The sequence below is a fragment of the Apteryx rowi genome, unplaced genomic scaffold, assembly GCF_003343035.1.
Source record: "Apteryx rowi isolate R43461 unplaced genomic scaffold, aptRow1 scaffold_25, whole genome shotgun sequence".
Classification (NCBI taxonomy): Eukaryota; Metazoa; Chordata; class Aves; order Apterygiformes; family Apterygidae; genus Apteryx; species Apteryx rowi.
Genome location: NW_020448863.1, coordinates 2092223 through 2115860, shown reverse-complemented (window position 1 = coordinate 2115860; position 23638 = coordinate 2092223). Strand labels below are relative to the sequence as shown.

At 39.8% G+C, this 23638-nt stretch overlaps 1 protein-coding gene across 1 annotated transcript in view; it reads right to left on the bottom strand.

Annotated features, from left to right (window-relative positions):
• The window catches only part of BCAT1 (branched chain amino acid transaminase 1), a 66849-nt gene that overhangs the window by 27570 nt on the left and 15641 nt on the right, over positions 1 to 23638 (bottom strand). Inside the window, exons 2-5 of the mRNA XM_026066904.1 lie at positions 21220 to 21291; positions 4432 to 4632; positions 1005 to 1115; positions 15 to 134 (exon numbers count right to left, since the gene is read on the bottom strand). Coding sequence (XP_025922689.1) covers positions 15 to 134; positions 1005 to 1115; positions 4432 to 4632; positions 21220 to 21291 — 504 coding nt within the window. The remainder of the gene's footprint in view (positions 1 to 14; positions 135 to 1004; positions 1116 to 4431; positions 4633 to 21219; positions 21292 to 23638) is intronic.

Below are 23638 nucleotides of genomic sequence, written 5' to 3'. Positions count from 1 at the left end.
AAATTGCTTCAAACCTCAGTTCCAATTAAAGTAGGACGGATATACAGGCTGGCAGCGGTTGAGTATGGGACCCACTCCTTTTCCACTTCCACAAGCTTCCGGATGCACTCTAACAGTTCATTCTCATCAAAACACTGGAAAGGAAAAGCAAAGGGAGAAATATAGCTTCAACACTCTGTGGTCTTCATAGATCCATATCTTCAGGGGAACACTATCAGGAAGAGTAGTGGTGACAGTCCATAGGGGTTCATATGACTAGAACATCATCTTTGAGTCCCTTTCTTAAGGGATTCAAGGTCATATGGTTTTTGCCTCTGTGCCTTTCTATATACTAGCCTGAATGCCCTCCTGCTGTTACAAAGATTCTTCCAGAGTTAAGAAAAAGTAGTCATTTACAGTTTTAGCCTCCAAAGCACATGGAAGGAACTCCGTGTGTAGCCAACACCTTGGCTTCCTAGGTTGTGCTGAGAGCTTGAGCACCACCTCTTTGGCAGAGGAGTGTTTTGGGTAACGACTACAATGGGCTGACCAAGTCTCCCAGTTTTAAGGAAAAGTTCTTACAGTAATAAAGCTAATAAATGTTGAAGGAAATTCATTGGCAATAAATGAGTGCTAGAAGCAGTGTTCTTAGCAAGATGAAAAATGAAGGCACTTGGACACTAAAGGGCTTAACTGAGGTGAAAAAAAGAAAAGCAACAACTACGGCAACAGAGCAATTTCATCAGCTGTCTGCATGCAAAGACCTAAAGAGCAATGCTCCTCTCTCAGAAACAGACCCACTATATCAAAGGCAGTAGGTAGATGCTGAGAGAAAGCAAAACTCTGTTGTGATTTAAAAGAAAAAATTTCAAACTGCTTCCTTCAYTGAGCAAGATTTAATAGAACTATTCAAGAGTTACAGTATTTGATAAATGTTACACTACAGTACAGTTTCAGAGATTTACATTCAGAAAATGAAGATACTCTGTGACCTAAGGAGAATAAGATATGCCTTGGTTACATACTGGCAGAGTTGCTCGTCTTGCCGATCGCGCCATCCTCTCCATGTTGAGGCTTGGTCGGAACAGACGGATTTTGCCATCCACCCCTCGGTAAGCCTTCATTCCTTCAAACAACTACCAAGCCAAAAAGGGTGGGGAGGAGGAGGGGAACGGGAAAACAAATAGTAATTGAGGTAGGTTATCCCATGATGACCTGTGTAAAAATATAATATACCCTTTGGAAATAAAGGAACTTCACTTTCCTACCTTCCCTTCCTAACACTCACTCCTAGCACTGACAGTACTCAAAGCATTAATGCCGACTAGTCAGTCCTTGCAGTACACTCCTGTGAGGTGGTATTTTCATGTTTTTATTACAAAGACAACCTGTCTACACTGCAAATACATCTTACTCTGTCAAGGGACTTACTGATAACATTCTTCTCATAATTTGGTTACAACAATTAAAATTTGTAGCATGTGTTTGACTTAACTATTCCCTCATATCCTGACTGATATCTAAGGCTGAGCTGAAACAGTATTCTCCCTTATGAAAAAAGACCTATAGAATTTAATTAAATATGTTAATTATTTTTAGGGCTCTGTCCAAAACGCATTTTGATAGGAAGCATAGAATAAGGTAATTAAGGGGAGTCTGTTGCAGATCATACTGTAGTACAAGCAAATTCTTTGCCATCTATTCTCTCGTATGTCCCCATGCTGGGGAAGGGGGTTTAGCTAGCATGTGAGACAGGTGCATCAGCCATACAGTAGAGGAAGAACTCATGAAAATGTTTTATCTATACTTTACAGAAGGTTTAGATTGGTCATAATTATCTGATCAAACTGCAGAATCTGGATGACTGGTGCTGCTGTTCAATTTACCAGAAACCCCTATTGCCCCATTGCCCTGCCAGCGGAATATGTTAGTGTCTTTTAATTGCAGAAAAACAACACAGGCGCACAAAATATCCATAGTAATTTTCAGTTATAGATTGATAATTTCCAGTTATAGTTATAGATAAACATACATGTATTATATAAGCCTACATTAATATACAAATACATACATATATTATTTAGATTAAGTACTAAAGAATTTTAATTTTGCCTGTACACAGAGTTTAGATTTTTAAAATGTATTTTCTGAAGTATTTCTTTGCACATTAAATTTCAGCATAAATTCCATGAATTTAACTGCATTACTTCTGTCAGTCTCCTCAGAATTCTTTTGTTAAAAAAACACAAAACTGGAAATACATTCTATGTGATTGGAAGACAACATATGTAGGTTTTTGATTAAGGAAAAGGAACCCAGTACTTGTAAGTAATTTTTATAGAATACTAAAGGTTTCATTATCATTAAATTCTACATTTTCCCATAAGGATTAGTGAAATGCAAAGTTTAAAAAGCTTTCATACAGTTCCATGACAGAGTTAGGTCCTTTCACATGACAAATTTTAACTGAGTTGTAACCGGGTTGCAGGAATCTAGGCAATTTTCCTTAGGCTACATACCAACTACACAGCAGAACCAGAATTAGAACTCAGAATTTTTTGCCCTAAAATTGCTTTTAATTCTATGACAATGCCAGCCTTATTAAAAGCTTTGTGCACAGTATTGAAAAAGAAACTGTTCCCAAGATAGACATTGTAGCTACAAGAAAAAATTGCATCTTTAATAAGTGATGGCATAGCTAATGATACAAATGATACTTGGATATGATTTGTATTGGGCCAGTTACTAAGCAGTATCACATTTCTGTAATGCTATTTGTTCTTATTACAGAAAAGTTGTCCCCCCGCCCCTTCTCCCAACACATTTATAGAACTTTTAATGAGGGGGAAGAGGAAGGAATGTTACTACTAAGCTTTGACCAATGGTTCGACAAAAGCAAGAATCATATCATTACTGAAACACAAAGCCTTCTCAAGCCATTAAATATTTTTCTCCAAGAATAAGTACTTTTAACCTTCAGGAGCTCAGTAAACCTTTCACTCATTAAAGAGGGAGACAGTGATGTGTTCCAGAAATGCTCAACTTGAATAACAGCAACTGCTGTGGTTGCTTGATGGTTGGTTGCTACAGCGGTGTGCAAACAATATTATCTGACATTTGTACATCACAGGAGCTGGATCTGTAGTTCAGCAGATCCAAGCTATTACACCGCATCATGAAGGGCAAGGAGAAAGGGGAGGGAACGCCAAATTCATCATTTTTATTATACCCACTGTGTATTCATTGAGCCACAGCATTGGCACCAGATTCTCCTCTGTCTGTCCTCTTGGCTAGAGGAAACGTGATGCAGTAAGGGTAAAAGAATAAAAAAAAAAAAAGGAAAAAATAAGAGCATGTTCATATTAGCAATGATCTCAGAGTGGGCCAGAGGCTGAGCACTAAAGCAATACGCTACTATGAGTGAAATAGAGATTTGGGACTCCAGCGAGGTTTCTTGCTCCTTGGGCAGATCAAGAGCTGCAGTCTTAGTCACAGGGGTGTTGTGACCTGTTGTCATTTACACAGGTCCTTTGGAGGTTAGGTGACTAGATGAGAAAAAAACAGCAACAACAAAAATGGTGCAGGCAGGAGCCGAGGGATAGCAGGTGGTAAAAAAAAGGAAAAAAAAAAAAAGATAAAAGAAGCACAAGCAGTTCCACTAACTTCAGTGGAGTCACTCCAACCTGCACAAGAGTGGGAGGAGAAGCAGGCCTCCATGGCTACCATACGCTCCCACGTAGTTCAGTGCGCCCTGCTGAGGCTCTCACACAGATGTGAGTATAGCTGAAGCTGCTCTGGGGACACAAAAGGCAGCTTTAGACAGTAAGCAGCTAAGCACGGAAACTGTTAACCACGCTGGTTTCCGACTTAACATTTCACTTTCCAAAGTTCCTTGCTGAATATTCTCTGCTCCATTAAACTTGTATGTGCTGAATGCCTCAGATCTAGTTTGGAGCTCTCCAGACTTGTTTGGAGTTGCAAACAAGAATCTGTCTAGTCTGTCCTGCAATCCAAGCTATAAACCTTTAAAGCAGATTATAATAAATTTCACAAAGTACATGTTCAGTCCCCAAATTAAAACTATCCTTGGAGTCTCACACAGTCTTATCCAGTGCTTCATTAAGTTACATCAGTGACAATAATTGGACTGATCACTGTCAGTGAACTAGAATGCTTTCTAAAACGAATTGGTCACCACATGAAAAATGGGCTCTCCCTCACTGGGCTACAAAGTAAAGTGTGCTGGAACCCACAGACCAGAGCTGATTCTGCGTTACACCAACATAAACATAACCCTATTGTAAATAAAGAAGTTATTCTAGAATTACATCAGTTAAGAAAACGTAACTAAATACTAACAAAGTTAAGACAGTAACAGTCCTTAAATAATACAATGCTATAGTTTTAAGAGCTAATCAAACAAAATAGTTTCCAAGTCTGTTTAGTACTCACTTCTACAGCATAATGCAGAGAAGAGGAGGCTGGATGCAATGAAAGGTTCTCAAGCGGCTTAATATAAGGTTTCTCCCATCCTGAAGCCAAGGACCATTCAATTGTCAGCATATTATCAGTGAACACAGTTCCAAATACCAAACCACTGGGGTCTGGTTTTTCCTTAAAAGTTGTAGCTGGGGTGATAATCAAGTCTGAAGCCTGAAGGAACATAAAGCCAAAAATGAAGTGTATAAAAGTAATTAATTCAGACTGAATTAATAATGATTCTACATCAGTGAACATAGACAAGTACAGTATTTTATCTGCAGGGATACTTACTGACAGACTGGTTAAAATTGGCTATGTCTAAGTAGCAGACAAAGTGTTTATACTTCTGTGTATGCACACATACATTCAGTGCTTCTTAGAGCACAAGTACTTAGCATATAAGTACTGTTAAGTGGGGGAAGGAGTACAAGGCAACAAAACAGCAAATTAGCAGATGAAAATTTCTCCGACATTTAGATTAATGTGAATGGTTCTGTACACATCTGTACAAGTTCCAGAAACTTCTGATTGCTGTATCTCAGAACATAAATTGATCACCAGCCAGCATAAGAAACAAATCCCCTCACAACTAAGTAGATATGTTACACTGATTTTCTTTTAATGCATAAAACCAATGTGAGAGATCAGAATAAGTGGTCAGCAGATTACCTGAGTTACACTAGCTTGTTCCTTCACATTTGTATTTTCCTAGAAAGATCCCATTAGGACAAGGAAGGCTAAAGGTTTCCCTACATGATTAACTGTGCCATGCAAAGGCTTTCTCATACAAGCCATAACTAACTAGCTGCAGATAAGTATCTTTTTTTTTATGTGTGAATTATGATAAAGAAGAGCAGGGGGAGGAAGGAAAGCAGGATCTCTGGAATGTCACTCCCCCATTACACACAGACAGGGACAAAACAACTAGAGAGGGCTGTAAAATTGGCAGGGTCTTGATCTGCTTTCTCCCTTCTCTTTCYATGGCATCTCAGCATTTATGCTGGGCTGGTCAGTGAGGAAAGGAAGGAAGAATTCAAGAGACAATTCAATTCTAGGCTGCATTTTCTTTCCTACCATGATTCAGAAAGCACTGCCCATTATTACAGAGAGAAATCTCATTCTTCCACCTTGGGTACATATAGAATAGACTAGAATGCAGTTACTTCAGACTCTTCAGTTCAAATAATTTGCATGTGCACTTAAGAAGGAAGCTCTGCAAGAGATATCACTAACTTTGACTTTTCATACTCAGCACACATTTTGCACAAAATTAGTCTCAAGCTTTTGAAAATTTACCCACCTCTGTAAACTCTGTAACTCTGTAAACAACCCAATTTTCAAGACGTCTTTAATGAACAGTGGCCTATTTTTTACTGTGCTTTTTTGCTTAATGGCTTAGCTGTGAAATTAACTGAGAGCTGGAGCACATGAATAGCTAAAAGCTTCTTTTAAACAATCTCCAGTCATAGGGCTTGTCTAGATACTATAGTGCATTAGCCTGGTTGTACTAATACACAAGCTGATGAAAAAACAATTACTCTTCTTAACTCTTTAGAGTACCCTTTATCCTGCTGGCAGTGAATGCTCCAATGGGAAAAGCACTATTAATGATGTACTGAAAATAAAAATGAATTTTATCTGACAACCTCTTATCATGCACTTTGAAAGAAAGATAACACAGAAAAGCATGCATCGAAATAAAAGCCAGAAAACAGTGCCAGCAATTATCCACACTGTAAGACATAGTTCAGGAAAACACTTAGGTGAGAGTAGGATGTCAGTGGGACTTATGCAAGGATGCAGAACACAGTTATATAGGGCTTTATCTCAGGACAGAGATGCTTGAATCAGAGCTTCTAAGAATTCTTATTGCCAGTGATATTAACAGCCCTCCCTGAAGTTAATGCTTCTGTCTCATCTCAGACCATTTTCATTAAGATAATCATCTTACAATAAACTGTCTTGGACACCAGAAACATCATAGAGTCTTGTCCTGCAGGCCTCCCATCAACCTGCTAATTTCTGTCCGTGTTTGCCACTTCCTCAGCTATGGTAACACAGCTAGTTGAAAGCACTATATGAACTACAAGCACTAGAACAACAGAACAGTTCACTCTCTAAGCTCATCTGGGTTAACAAACAATATTTATTTTAAGGATAGGGAATGATTTTAACGTGGCTTATCTGGCAGTTCCACGAACAGATGTAGAGGGAGCAGTGAGCTACAGCCACAAGGGAAGAAATGTGCCCTCATGGGAGCATTTGGGGATTCCTTGATCCAGTTTTGCCACCAAAATTTTTCTCAAGCCTTGGAAACCTGGGGTTTGAAAGATCCTTGGGCAGAGCGACAAAGTTTCTGTCATGTGAGAGAGAATTTAATAAAATTACTTCACTCAAAAACAGTCACACTGTTATGCTGTAATGGCTAATGCAGAGAGTGTCCCAGATTGAAAGTCACTCCTACGCTGGCTCATTAAAGACAGGGGACTGGGCCAACCACTCTCACCTGTAACTTCAATAAAGGGCTACTCCTGTGCGATGGGCAGTCACAAACAGCAGTACATGCGGCCCAAAGCAACAGCCCACACTGCTTAGTTCAGTGACATCTGCCCCAAGGCCTGGTGACCTCCTGCAGTCATAAACAGAAATCACCAGACTGGGATTCAGGCTGAATCAGCTGAAGGCAGAAATCCTAGTGAGGTAGCTATGATGGTTATCCTGAAAGGAAACAAAGAGTTTCCTGAGCACAGAGCTTCCTGGACGCTCTGAACAAGGAGCCTGCCTGCCATTTCTCACTTCCTTCAGCATTTAGGAAAATTGGCTTTTGTTCAGGCATTTGGAAAACACCTGACTTGCCAACATCAGATGCAACACCTGACTCGTAACTCTTTCTTCAAATAACTCCAGGGACACCCTGCAAAAGGCCTCAAATATTGGCTAAACTGCATAGACAGGGCAACAGTCATTAAACAGGCAAGAAGGCAGTTTTCCTGATCCCTATAATTCTGACAAATCCTGTTAAACTTGCATTTAAAACATGGTTTTGGCCATTACTGTTGCCTATTTTTTTTCTTAAGGATCTTTATTCATTCCGTTGTACTTCTCTCCCTCTCTTTATCAATCAGCAAGTGCAACAAGTTAACAGCACAGAAATCAGCTCAATCTTTCAGAATCCCAACACTTTTTAAGGCACCACTAATTACTGTAATACATTCAATCTTTTTGACAGGAGTTAGTGGGGTCTTGGAAAACCCATCCTTAGGGTACTCCCTCTCACGATGTGGTCTGCAGCACAAAGTACTGCCAGCACCCTCAACCTCTTATACATCTCTGAGTGATAAGGCCCCCTACACAACCCCTTACTTGGATGAGAGACACCCTCCTCCACCCCCCAGCCCCCTGCCCTTGGCTTAACATGCCCAGAAATTCTGCCCCAGCATCTCGTGCTGCTCAACCACACTGGTGGGAGGGAAAACAGAGACACAGCAGGACATGCAAAAAGAGTGTGGAGCAAGGCCAGGTGACTAATACCAGAAATACTGATTAAGTATCAGTGCCTATTACTTTAAGCATCACTCATATTGAAAAATTATCACAGTAATACCATGGTATCACCTATGACCTTTATAAACGGCAATTTATTTCTTTGCTTTGTCAACATTGCTCCAACCCTGCAGGCAGCATTAAGGATGCATTATGGATTAGCATTAAYCCCCATCCACATCCCCGCTGTTCATAATGACAGTACAAAGGGCAATTTTCAGCTAGGTTTGTGTATGGCCTCCTTTGTTTATGAACGCACTCTCAAGCATTTTCTGACACTGCTGCCTAATAAAGCCATTAATCTGGAAACAAAACTGGGAAATGAAGGGACAAAAGGGAGGTGAAGAAACAGACATGGCACACAGCCTACGTAATAACCAAATGCAGCTATTTGGCTCCTGTTGCCCAAAGTAGAATGACCAAGACTTATCCCCAGTCTGGCAAACTTTCCAGTTTCACAGCAGTACAGTACATACAAGATGTATGTGTGTAGGTCCCAGCTCCGGGAACTCTTATAAGAAATAGGAAGAAACAGATTGCCCTGCCTGAGGGAGTGGTGGGGAAGCCAGCTGGATAATGGTGATTGTCAGGGCATTTTATAACACTACACCTGCAAGCAGCCACTATCTCAACCACACACACTTTTTCCAATAGCCCCTATCTGAAAGGTGCTTACTGATTCCAACACAACTTCTTCCAGACTGAAGATTTACTGATCCCAAGCAAAGAGGACACAATGTAACTTCCTGAAACTAAAATTCACCATTTGATCAAAACAGATCTTGTAAATTATAAACCAAGTCAAATTAAAAGTAACGTGCCGATAAGTATCATTTCTAACCAAAGCTGCAGCAAGACATCTTGGTGCCTGCAGCCAGGATGTCAGATAGGGCTTATTCTACCCTCCCCTTGCAATATGCCTAAGCAAATTTGGAGCTGGCAGTAGTCTCAGTCCAGAGCTGTTACTCTCATTGCTACCCTCCTACTTTTCTCATTTGATGTTTACTCAAGAAAGCTGTTTGGGGTGAATGAATATCTTGTCCTACTCTTTCCCTCAATTTTTGCCAATGCCTTCCCAGCTGCTCCTTGCCTACTAGGTTATTTTCATTGCACTGAAACTACTAGGCCATAAGCAGTAGGTTGAGCAGCTGTAACAGGTGTAATTCATTTGACATACCCCAACTTTTCCAAACACAGTACTGGGCCAAGCATTTCTATCACATTGTTGAGTATAAACAGAACTGGCAGCCTCAGCTGCAAAAACAACTTACAAATTACACAACCATAACAGCAAGTTTCAGCAGAGATCCCTAAAACATTAACATAAATCGAACGAGATCTGTGATCTATTATGATGAAATAATTAACCTCCCTGACTTCTGGCCAAGGTGATTCATTCAAAATCACAAAGCAGGCAATTGCAATTATTCTTTTTTATTATTTATGCTGAGTTTTTCAGCATATCCTAGGAAAGATCAGGGCCTTCTGATGCAATAACAGACATGGAAGCATAGGCAAAACTGAATAACCTGTTTTGCCCTTGTGCTTGTGAGCAGCAAAATATGATTGCTGCAGCAGAGTAAGTTTTGAGGAGGAGACAGATTACAAAGAGGGTGATGAACTACTGTAGTGGGGAAAGGCGGCAAGGTGAAGCCAGCGGGAACTGGAGTGAACAAGGCTGGGACTAAACAGAGTGGTTTTGAGGAGGGTTCCAGTGATGATGACGACATTTTTTCCTGCCCTTTGGTCCTTCTGATGAGGGGCTGTGGCACCCTCATCATTGCCTTTGGGCCCTCCCCAACACACCCACCCTTACCTTAGGGATGGCTGTTCCTTGCGCAGGAGCAGCTACTTTCTTCCCACAACACCCTCCACCTGACCTCCTGAACCTGAGGCTCTTACTGTATGACAAGCGGAGGAGAAGGGGTTTGCTCTGCCAAGGAGAAGCAAGTAGTATGGGACTAGGCCTGAGAAACCTGGAGAGGAAGGCTTGCTAATTCACCTTTGGAAGCTGAAATCTCTGGGGCAAGTTTATTTGGCCTTGCAGCTCTCACTTTGTGGGCAGCAGTACAGCAGCAACAATGGGCAAAATAGCACCTTTCTCCTGCCACTTGTCCAGCCCCTTCTCTTTCCAGCCCCTTGCAGGTGGCAAGGGATGGCCCCTGTTTTCTTGCTGACCTAAGCAGTGCTCCCAGGTGGCTGGGGAAGGTCATCCATTACACATTGCAGGCCAGCAGCCACCTATGGCAGGGTTCAGGCTACTATCTGCTGCACATAATTGCTCCTGTAAAACAGCTACTACAAACATCCCACAGGGATCTGCAACCTGATCCAGGAAGAGCCTTCACCACGTGGTCCTGCTTTCTGTAGGCTGATGTAGTGCATCATGTTTAACAACAGCTACTACTGCACAAACCAACGTGGCTTGTGCCAAACTACTGCCAGACTCAGAGACGTGTCAGGGATGACGTGCCAAATCCTCCATCACTGGCATCAGAGCAGAAAGCAGCAGGCTGGGTTGTGCAACTACAAGGTGGAAAAAGGTTACAGGGGCTGTGTGTGGTTTTAGGGCAACTGGTCCTTTTCTCCTCCACCAGGGCAAAAAAGGCAGTTACCTGCTCTGCCTATTCCTAAATCCTGCCTTAGAAATAGAAATGCTGAATACCGCTCAACTGGATGCAACCAAATTCAGCCTTTTCTAACAGGGTTTATTTTTGTCTAGTTTGCTAACTAACAGCTCTATCCTCTAATCACTAGTTGACACCACGGATGCACGATCCACTTGAGTGAGGAGATTTTTGTCCTACTCGTGACTGTGGGCAAACCATTCCTCTGGGCACTTGTTTCTTTTCCCATCCTTACTTTCTTTGGAACAGACTGCAAGAGGCCACCACTTTCTGTATAGGACTAAGCCCAAAATGGCTCTGATGACAATAATAAGAATGTCTACAGTAGAAATAGTAAGAGCAATAAGAATTGTATCTATTCAAAACAGAAGTATAAGAGGTGCTGAGACAAATCTTATGAATTTATTACTAGCTTGTAAGTAGAAAAAGTAATGTTAATTTAAGCTAGCCTATAAACCCTTTACAGTCATTACTATTTTAAATTTACATCGCAGCCTGAGGCTTGAGAATGGAAAGTATGCCAAGATATAATAAGATCTGAGCAGGGAGAAAATTCTAATCTTCCTACTGTAAAAATTGAGAAACAAAACATAACAAAACGTCTTCTGCTACCCAAGGGAGAATACCCAGAAATTTTTCAACATAAAGCTTCCCCAAGAGTTGATCTGGTAGTATTTGTTAGCACAGGTATTTGGAGTGGTGCCTGGAAACTGCATCAGGTTGACCGCATGTTGGGTAATAAAACACAGAACAGATGACAAAGCAAAAGGGAGTCAGGGCTCTGGATCAGTTGTGAATCAATCATGAAAGCACAGAAGACAGACCTGGAAGGACTAGCCCGTCCTCTGCAACACATTTACCTAAATCATTCATAACAGGTATTTATCAAACATATCAAATAAAATACTTGTCAAATCAAAGAATGAGCTTCTACCACCACCGTCCCCCCACCCCCCCCAAGCAATGGGAAGAAAAGGAAGGGGGAAAAGCATTTCCTCTGGCTTCTTTAACCTTTCCCCAACCTGATGGCTGCTCCACTCTGATCAGGTAATGTCTGATTTGGAGAGGTAGGCAGGGAAGTGAACCTGATGTCTAGCAAGACAGCAGGAAAGTGTCTGGAACTGATGTAAATTTCTTCCCTTAGAGGCTGAACACGGCACCTAGAGCAGCAGCACAGCTCAAAATGCAATCTGAAGCTGACAAAATGCACCAGAAGGGAAAATCAAGATGTTAGAAAGCTAGTCTGGCCAGTCAGTAGAGTAAGCATTGAATAAACTGGTCTTACCCTACAAAATGCTCAAGCACATGGATAATGAATAATGTCATTGATTTCAATGGCACTAACTGAATTCTAAAAGTTCTGCATGTACTCAAATGATGTCCTGCACCAACTCACATTGATTCAACCCAAAGCTCACTTAAGTTAGTAGAGACCCCTTCCTCCAACTTTGAGGGAATTTGGATTATAAAGGTGGCAAAACTACCAAAATCTTTACAGCCTCACCAACTTTTACTGCTGCAGGAAACTTAAATGAACTAATAATCCTTTTGGTTTGTCCCTTTATCATTATTCTCTTTCTTCACTGATAAAAGTTTCAAAGGATTTTTTTTAAAGTTAAGAAAGATGAGGGAATGGGATTCCTATGGGTTTTTAGGAAAGCCTCTACCTGATATTAAGAAAATCTTAAGGAATCATTTATCTGATTTTAACAGAGCCAGTCTCCTCTTCTCCAGCTAACAGGATTTTTAGATCTATTACACACTAATCTAGTATCTTACTTATCAAAGAATTACATAAACCATTTCAAGTATGGCTAGTTCCTTAAAGTATAAACCATCAAGATGTTGATAAAACTATTAAAGATAGGGCCAGAAGCTGCACAGATCCCTTGATTATTACATTTCGATCATGCTAACTATTAACAGCTATGTCACTTAACTGAACGGGGCAATAGCGTTCTACCACAATTAGAAAGTGTGAATGGAGAGCAAGTACGAGCAGGCTTTAATGCAGTCATGCACTGCTGCTGAAACTTACCGCTACTGCTGGCCAAGCTAGCTATATAAAAATCTGCTTTGGCCATGCAATTCCACTTCCTGACTGCAACTTAGATATACCCAGGCTTTTGATTAGAAAGAAGCAATTCTGTATAGAACGATAAGAGAGAACACAAACCACAATCGTGCAATAGCTCAATTCCTCGTACAGAAAATCTTCTCATAGACTCATATTCAAGTATTTCCATAAATACAAGACTATGGCCCCTCTTCACTAATGGGACACATTAATTAATTACACTACTCATATTATTCATTATTAATACCTGCTGCTTCTTTTCAAAAGATCTGACAGCTTGGTTAACACAATTTCTAATGCTGTGCTGTTCTTTGCCTCACAACCACTGTATTTCCGTACTGTAGCACAAACACAACAGTCCATTTTTAGCAAGAGTTTGCCTAGAAGGTTTGAGTCTAACACAAACTGAGGGCTCACATTGGCCTGTGACACAAAACTAGAATATAAAGATCTGTGACATTTCACTGATATCCCTTTTTTTATTTTTACAAAGTCACAGTATTTTAGATCTTCAAATAATGCTTTATAAACACAAAATTTAAAAAAAATTGATGTACAAAGATTTAAGATACTACTGCCTTAGGGTTCAGGAAACACTATCATTTCTATTTCACACAAAGAAACTGAAACACAAAAAATGAAACACTTACTTATAGCTACGCTTTTAAGAAAAGTAACTATATTGATGGAAGAAATGAATTGAAAACCTAAATTTCCAACAAACAAGTAAGAAATATTTGGCCTAAGTAGCCTGTCCAGTAACAAACACATTATGTGGAACAGCCAAGAATAGAGTCATAATCTCACATGTCTGAGTCCTGTGCAGTTATAATTAAATCTTCTTAGCCTGATTTTAATAAGCTTGCAGACATGCTGGAAGGTGGATTTATGGAATGATGGCACCCTCAATTTATCATTTCCAAGGGAATTTCAAAAAAGTTTTTTAGGAATATAAAATACAAAAACTTTCATAGTACAGTCTCTTACACACATGTTTAAGGAATAATTTCAAACATTCAGCTGACCACACCTGCCTTTTCCCTTATTCCATCCCTCTCTCTCACACTGGTAGACACAAGTTAAGCTTTACAAATTGCCATGAATTTTACCACTTTATCTGCCACAGAAATTGCCATATTTTGTTGATCGAGCATACTCAATACTTTCCTGTAAACAGGTAATAAGTGTGGGATTAAGATAAAACATTTCAAGCTCTCTAGGCTATTAGTTCATAAGAATATATGGATAATTTCAGAAGCAAGCAGAAAGTCTAAGAGAATCATATGGAAAAAAAGACTAAATTCTCTTCCTTAATTGTAGTTCTCATTTCTATATGTTGAACAAAGAATCCATTTAATATCAAATCTGAAGACTCAATACCACAGTGCCATTTGGGAAAAATTAAGAAATCTTGAAAATGGGCATGGACAATATGGATTTTATAAGCTTGGGGGGTCAGATAGTTTCCTTTGTGGATCACCGGCTGCTGCTAAAGCCTTACATTTTAAAAGCAATTCTTCACTTTCAGAAAACATAAAACCAGAAAAAGATACGAACCAAATGTAATTTCCAAAATTCTAGTACAACCTCTGTGCTTTTACAGAAACCTTATCTTAAGCTCCTAGTTAAAAAGAAGATAAAGCATCACTTTCCTTGTGCTATAAATTAACTCAACAAAACTGTTCTTCCAGCATCTTCCTTTTATCTTGGCTAAAAGCTCCTGCTGTTTGTTAAAGACAATAAGTTTTATTTACAAATCCAAGAACTTCAGATAATGAGGCAATCAGTTTCTCTACTACAGCTAAAGCCCTGTAACTATTTGAGGGACATTACTTTTCTCAAAAGAAACACAGCTAGAACTACTTCTTGCTGCTGGGTTTACACTGAACAGAGTGACCACAGATCTCAAATGCCGCAAGACAGACAGGTTCCCAAGGGCATGAAAAACCACTTGTAGACTGTTGGGAAATCATCTCTTAGCCTAGCATGGAAGAATCATGGTGAATTATTTTCACAGCTCTAAGAACATGTCCTTGCTCAGCAGCACTTCTGGGCTACCACAGTCCTGAAGGAATAATCAGTGATGCTTCTCTACTACCACTACTTTGCGATAACAGACTTGATTTGGAAGCATGATCTGCCAAATAGAGTCATACTTGGCAATACTGAGCTGCATTAGTGCTCTACCTGTGCATGCAACTTGCATGGCCTTCTTCAGGAAAGGCACCTTCTCCTCACAGCCAACAACCACTGAAACATTCATTATCACATCTTGGGCCTTGTTTCTTCTCCCTCTTGTCAAAACAGGAATCTCTACTGCAAGCACACTGGGTGTTGATCATTACTCTAACCACACTTTTCTGATAGCTGGAAGGAGAGCAGCAGATGCATAAGTCAATCTTGCCCAGCTTGTATTAGCCTTCTTTAATAAATTCTTGGGTTTATATACCTTTAAAACACAGGACTCTTGTAATATGCTAGAAACATATTTTGTAGAAGAGTGCAATTAATAGAGAGCTGCAACCACAGGACGAATTCCTGCTATTATTAGTAACATTCAAATGACTGTGTGCAATGCCTGTGTGGATGCAGAATGCCAAGGAACCACTTGTCACTCAATCTCCTGTTTGTCGTAGCTGGTTTCCTTCTTGAAAGATGAAGATGAGGGAATATATTTGATTGCAAATCACCTGAAGTAATTCTGCAGTATATACATACCCTAGTAGGAGGCATAATCAAGTTATATGAAGGCACTGTGATCTAATAATATTACTACTTCCAATCTCTTTTTGATTGAATGGATAACAGTAGGCAAATCATTTAATTGCCATCAACAAAAAGCTAAATTAATAGCTTCAGGTGAAATCAAGCTAAAACCAGAATGACCTCTTTGAAAGCAATGGCTGATCCTCAAATGGAGTAAGATAGATAAATGCTAAATACTGTTGTAATAACAACAGAACCAGCCTCTAGCTTGGTATCCTGATCTAACAGTGGCTAAAGCTATGCACTTCCATGGAAATTTTATCCAGATGACCTAAGATGTGGCAAAGTGCCACAGTTTTTGCTTAGAAAGTTCAAATCGGACTTTGGAAAAGACATTTTCATTAGGAGAGGAGTGCAGTGCAGCCCATAGTCAAAGCCACGGCTGACCTGGTCTAGTGCTGATGACAGTCCCACATTCAACGGGAGGCTGGACTGCATGAGCTGTGATTCCAGGACATAAAACTTCTGGAGATGTCTTATTGGGTAATATAATATATATATATCTCTAACTGATTGTCTTCTACTGCTTCAAGACAGTTTATAAAAGTAGCTTTCCTATATACACATTTTTGGGAGTTATTGCTCATTTCACAACATCAAGAGACTGGGAAATCACTATAAAACATTTTGCTACTTTTTTCCCATACAACTTTTCTCATAAAGGAAATGTTCTTTCTGATTAATCAAAATTTAAAATGTGGTCTGTATATAATAGAATATAGAATGTTAAAATGGAAATAAAAAATTAACATCAAACCAGGGCATTCTCCTCAAAACTCGCAGCAGAATCAATAGCTAGAAACTGGCTCACTGAGTTCCTGTGTGCTTTGCAAGGTAAATAAATTACTGATGTCAGTACAAAATGACAAATTGAGAATGAGGTAGAGGGGAAGAGATACGAAAATATCTAAACCCATTTCATTAATGTAAACATGGAAAATGCAAAATTCATTGGGTTTTCCACTGAAAGACTGTTTTGGAAATAGGGATATTTTTCTCTATAGAAAATAGGAATCTTTCACCTGTTTCTAATGTATACTAATAATACCCCCAAAATCTGCATAAAGCAGTAAGATCTAACTTACCTCTTAATTGCATAGATCACTCCTGCACAAAATCCTAACATGCACCACTGTGCACCTTATTTATAAATTTTAACGTTTCCAGATAAGATACAGACCTATTCTTTATCTTTAATGCTGTTTATATATAATGTTAATATTACATTATATTATTTGCCAGGAAAGTGAAATAAGGCAGAGAAACAGAATCAGCACCCCGTGTTTTGCACAAACCCAACAAGTTCACAGTAATTTGACGCCAAGACTACATGTTTTAAAATATTCAGCTAAAGGTCCTATTATAGGGAAGAGCAACATATGCGTGACAGGACCTGTAAGAACAAAATCAACATCCTTAAAATTTTTATTGGCAATGTCTCAATCTGAAGCACAAACACCTGCCTTGGAAATACATTTTCGGTTTCTTCATACTTCACCTGAAGGAGAAAAATATTACAGCTATAGATCTCTGTGAAGAGATTTTGGCTGTTTATTTGTAGGTTATACCCACAGTGCAGAAATAATATTTTTGTTCCAGTTTGTACAGTCCCTAGCAGAATGGCAGACAGTTTACAACTCAGTTTTCATAATGCTCTAAGACATTATGGCAATGCAAGAAACAAATACTGAGGCATACAGCATCACAGAAATCTCACTATATCCACTGTCTCACACAGCTAGACATGAACCAGTTTCAAACTGGAAGCCAGGCAAACATTAGCGTAGTATTGTATTCAGTCTAGCAAGTCCAAGATCTCAACAGGGATCATTAGTTTGAGCGCAGCACTGCACTAACCTGCCTGTATAGCTTCCAGTCTGCCATGGGCTCACATCCCACTGGCTTGGAGCCCAGCAAGGTTGGGTCTGTCTGCAGAAGACCGTGCAGAAATAATCACAGTTATTTAAGGTAACATGAGGAGCCATTCAGGTGTAGGAACTCCACTTACACGTTTTTCATTCCACTACCACAACTCTTCTTATTAGCAAGTCAATCCAGATTAACTTGTAAACTATAGCTATTTTACTCTGTTTTAGCATAGCACGCTAACCAGTATTCCGTAGAAGGTCTGCACAATTTTGGCATTTGTAGTGGTGAATGTGCCCTTAAAAATTAAAACAAAATAACTGCGCTTTGCACAATTAAGATGACTATCTAATTCTATATAGCTTCAAATCATCAAAATATAGAGAAACAGAATAGAAATAGATAATATCTTCTTTAAGTATCTTCATGTATTAGACTCTCATTGAAGAGAAAATGCATTCCATGACAAAAAGTTACAGAGATTAAAATCGTGTTTCTGCATATAGATTGATAACATGCGGATAAAAAAGGCTTTCATAGATGCCTTTAGTTTCTTAAGACCAAGCGTTATGAACTCAAAGTCAGAGCTAACGTACACATTAAAAGAAACCAAATTATGATAAAATACAGAAATACACCATTAAGTTACCCAAACAACAATCATTCTGTCTTGTGACAGTAGAACGAGAAGGATGGATACATTAAACAGTTTATCAAATTATCAAATCACACAGATTAAGTGCCTTAGTCATATGTTATTTCATGAAACTACTGTATGTGAAAAGGCATATACAACAGCAAAACCCAGTATGTGCATGTTCTGATTCAACATTCTGAAATACATTCAGTCACACAGAGGATGGCTGCAGTTTCAATTATTGGTTTTATATGCCTTTCCTAGAAATCTGATGCCACAATACACAAAAAATATAACTTCTTAGGTTATGGTCACAAGCCACAGCCAGTTCTTTAAAAAAAATATATACACATAAACAATAGTTAGGGATAAAAAAAGATTTCACTCTGGTGGAAGGAGCTGGGTAGATAAATCCTGGAGATCCGACATTTTCTACAATACAGGAAACCTAAGCATAATCATTGTTCCTTCTAATATTCCTCATCTGTTCCAAGATTACTGGTGATGTGTTAACTCTAAGTGCAACACATTAGGTTTGTTGTAAATCACAGAGCAGCCAGGGTTAGCTTTTTAACTGGAGATGTGGGTCAAACTTAAAAGTATTTCAGTAGCAACTAATAAGAACAAAGTTCTGATTCTGACCTATTGACTTGAGAGAAGTCCATGAGAATTAAAAACAGTCAACAGCTAGCAGAGGCACTCACTACTCCCTAGTACCTATATGTAACATTCCTTCTTTCCCAGTGTATAGGGGAAAAACTCTTCAAGCCCCCTGTTAGATAGAAATTGCAGTGAAATTCATACAATCCACCTAAAAAGCACAACACTGCATTCTAAAAAGAAATGTCTTCAGAGGGGAAATCTGGTATTCAAATGTTGGCATCATCCACTTTAAACAGTATGTTTTATGTAAGTATAAAAATAAACCATACCCCGTTTTCTGTATTTCCATTCCCACAGTCCTGGATTACTTAGGTTACTTGCACATAAATAGCAGCCTTCTTTGAAATATCATTACCAATAGCTTCTGAAGTTGTAGCCGTAACTTATTTCCATAGAAGCAATTGTGAAGCGCCCTCGAATGAATCCAGTTTTATTTTATTTGTCATTGCCTGGTGTCATCTTTCCTTTATTTATACTTTTTTTTTTTGATTTGAAAATGAAGGTACAGAAACTGCAAATTATTATTATACTGCATGATGTGGCAAACAATACATATCGCCCATCATAATTTTCACCCCCCCACCCACACCCACACCCCACAGTACAATATTTTCTAGTGACCAGAAACCCCTTTGTGGTGACTGCATTTAATCTCCAGAAACAGACCTATACTACAGGAAAGGACTTAGAAATTAGACTTCAGCCTGATCCAGCTGTTTTTTCTAACATTATTCCCTTTATGACCATCTGTCCCACCTGCTAATATATTTTCCCCTCACACAGAGTCTCCACTCATGATTTGCCATTCTGGCTGACATACAAGAATAGAAGGAAACAAAACTGGCTCAAGTCACCCAATATTTGGAGCTTTGATAAGGGACCTGCTTGACAGCCAGTATAATTTAAAGCTGTCTTAAGGCTGCTCTAATTTATGGCCTGTTCACCTATGACCCAAACACTATCAGAGTACATCGCCACTCTGTCTGTCTAGCCTCCATCTGGACTGTGCCGACGAGCAGGAGGAAACAGTACAGGACAGTTACACAAGTGAGAGGGTCTCCTTTCTCTAAAGAAATTGTTTTTGTTTTCAAATACTTACACTAGCAAACTATACTGAAAGAATCTGTTGAGATCTATCTTGTCTATTTATTCAAAGTAGATTTACAAAACAGTTCTGCACTCCATACATATCAGATCCTGGAGTTTCATAACTGGCTACATGCTTACGTCAACATTTTACAAAGCAGACCTTCTGGCTGAAAAGTCATCCTAAATCATCCTTCTCAGACAGAATTGTCAGAGATACTCAATGCAAAGAAACAAAGAAGAGAAGGACTCGGAAGGGTTGAGAATGGTGAAAAAGATATTAAATGGCATGTTGCTACATGACCAAATCCTGCAGTCTTGGACTCTCACAAGAATTCTTTGCTGTTTACAGTGAGACCAGCATTAGAATAAATCTTATCAAGGAGACCAACACATTTTCTGCAGCATTTATTTTCTATATCTGGTTAAAGTCTGAGCAGCTAAAAGGGAAATAACTACTTAGGCATAATTCAGAAGACTGCGCTGGACCGGACACTGCCCAAAGAATCAGGAAGAACATGATGGTTACAAAGTGCATCACTACAATTTCATCTCATGTACTGCTGACAATAGTCAGCAATAACAGGAAAGGAACTGCTGAAAAAGCACTAGTGAGGTCAACTTTTTTGGGTAATATTTTTAAACATCTGCAAAAGATAGATTAGGCTTTTTAAAGATTATATGTAAAGCAGGGAAAGAGAGGGGGAGAAAGAGAATTACAGATGTGTAACAAAGGCAAGAGAAATAAAAAAGAGGCAGAGAATGGGAGTGAGGATAGAAGGTAGAAGTCAAAAGCAGCATGTGTTGATGTGCTCTGAGTTTCCAAAAGAAAATTAAAAGTTAACAACTGTATCCACACACTGTTAAAACAAATCTCTTAGTTACTAGTGCTACATTTGTGGGGGGAGGAAGAGTGACATCTTAACCGAACTCAGTTCTAAGCATAAGATTAAAGAAAAAAAAGATGGGCTCAGTTTCATGTCAGTTCCTGGCCCCTCCTCAGCACTCATTATTACCATAGCTCTGTTTGCTTGTTGAGCGCTGAGAATGTGCCAGAGCTGTGGTGGGCTTTGGAGTCCTTCTGAGATTCTTAACTCTGCAACTTTGAAACTAGATGGAAAAATCTATTTTTGAACACCATGCCAAAGTTTAACAAATAATAAAGTATAAATATGGAGTGTTACATAGTCTTTGTCTGGAGAACTTAGTGGGGTAATCAATCTAGAGTTATACTGTTTTTAAAGCAGATAAGAGTTAAGAAACATTCAGATATACCACGCTAATTTTTGCTTAATGACTTTTAGCTAATACCTGAAACAATAATTAATTTAAGTTCCTCTTGAAACTCTTGAAATTCCTGCTTACGAAATTATGATGTTCAAGCATGTGAGCAGCTATAAATTCTTGCACAACAATCACTACCACATTACGGATGATGTCTGGCACCATTGAATGAAATGCTCCAGACACTCACATTTTAGCAAACAACTTACCTTGAAAGATTCAGTCACATGTTTTGTGGTTTCCCCTGCGCATCCTCCAGCCACGCACTCAGTTTGACAGCCCTACATGGAATAAGAATAGAGGAAATCAAATTCAATGCATGTTGTAGAAAGATTGATATATATTAATTCTTTTAGAGCCAGATTATATTTAACAACCGTTCAGACTTCATTGTCAGCGGGTATATTAGCAAGATTTTTTTGTAGTTTCTTAGCGTAATTTTAAACCTTCCTGATTGTTTTATTTCAGTTGAATTATTTTGTGCAACTGTATTTTGGGGCCTTAGTAGGAGTGATAACATCTCATATTAGCCTTATACACTTCACAATAATTCATGGACAATATCACAAGTCTTACATTTAAAGCTAAATAAATATACTGTGTTTTTACACAACTTCATCAGATGATGGAATCTCTACTAAAAGCATCTACCCCAGTAGATTTGCTTTTTTTTGCCATTTCTCAAAGAGATCTGACTAGGCAGAGTGAAAGAGAGGGAAAGAATCTTTTTCTCCAAGCACTCATCCTTGATTAAATGAAAGCACTGATAAGGAATGTCCACCTACATAATCAGAGCATTTTGAATTACCTGCTGTGTCAGTCTGAAGGGTTCTGCTACTGATTATGCTCTAAAGGGACTGAAGAAAAAGGAGTGATAGCTCTAGATATTCTTCCATTTAGTGATAGTAAGATAACACAGACAGGTGCAAGTCATCAACTTGAAAGCAAGATTTCCAGTTCCTGCAGCATCTGCCTAGCCTCTTTGAAGACCTTCCTGCACTAGCTAGACCTTCTTCACTAGCAGCCAAAAATGCACATGGCATGCAGCAATCTTTAAGACAGCATCTTTAAGACAGGGCTGGAAAGGTGAAGCAGGGGCAGAGGTTTGGGAGAGGGACGGGGATCAGGAGCAAGACTGGCTAGGGGATGGGCCATGGAGGGGATGACTGAAGGGATGGCTAGCTTGTGAGATGTGGCAGGCAATAGGTGGGCAAGGGCAAGCAGCTGGACTGGTCAGGGGCTCTCTAAGGGGGCAAGGGAAAGACAGAGGCGCTAAGGGATGTCATTGCCAGGGCTGACAGGAAAGGGCTACAAGGGACCTTACAGGGGAAAAGCCCCAGCAGGTGCTGGTGCTGGCTGCTCACTGCTCAGCAGCCACCCCTGGCCCCACCGCCCCTCAGCTCTGTCACACTGCAAGCGGGAAGTCCGGCCAGGCAGGAAAGCCCGAGGTCAAATGTTTAATCCCCTGGAGTGCACAGGAAATCCTTCATGGCCAGCTGTGAGATCCATGCCCCAAAGCCTTAACGGGGGGGGGAGACTCCTTGCCCTTCCTGAGGTCCCAAGCGCAGGGCAAGCGGTGGCACGGTGGGACACCGGCCACCAGAGCCCTACAGTGGCCAGCACGTCTTGCTGGGGCTGGGACTGGGGGCACACAGGTCACAGGCTGTGAAGCACAAAACACACAAAGCAAACAACATATTTTTTCGCTTTGCAGATCTTGGAGATATGGCAGAGAGAGAAAAAGAGAGCGGTATCTTCACTGAGCCACAGACTTGCAAGGAACAACAGAAAAGGCAAGCTCCAGCCACAGACGATCTCACTTCCTCTCCCCTCCCCCACCAGTGCCCCGGGGGGGGGCATAACATCCCTTCTGCCTTTTCTTACCATCAGCTTTAACCCTTCTGTTCCTTTTTCCAGTTCTGTACATTGCAACATACAATTCTGGCTATACACTCCTTACAATCAACTAAAGAAGGATCTGCTAAGAGAGATCACAAATCCCTTTACAATGTACCAACACACATTACCTTAAAAGCTCATTAAAAAGATGCTTCATTTACCTTAAAGCTTAGTTTTGGGTTTTTTTATTTCTCCAGAAAGACAAGTCTTTTTGCTAGAGTCTGTTGAACACCGTTCAGTGTCGGAGACCCTAGCAGGACTTAAGTGTTACCCAAACTGAGGGACAGCCTGAACTAAGCACTGTAAAACAGATGCTTGCTTTCCCTGTAATTCTTCAAATACTCCCAAATTCAGTGGTGAAACTCCAGAAGGCCTTCATGAGACCATCAGCTTATAACAGCTAAGTATGCTGTCCGTGAATTAAGCCAACTGATTCTACTTTGCACGGCAGTGAATTAGGATGGAGAACATATTGGTTGCCAGCTGAAGGGATGATAACTGCCAGCTGTGAAAACAAGAACTCCTCAAACAGCTCCAGTTCCATTGTTGGCTTTTGTCTAATATCTAATATGCAAAACTGGATTTTCTAATAACAGTTACTGGTGATAGCAAATACTGACAAGTGCTTAGTCATTATTCTTCAGTCTCTTTCCATCTCTGCTTTGCGAAGTTACTCTAAAGCCAGGTGTTGGTATCACACAGAAAGAAGAGAATTTGCATGTAGTCTAA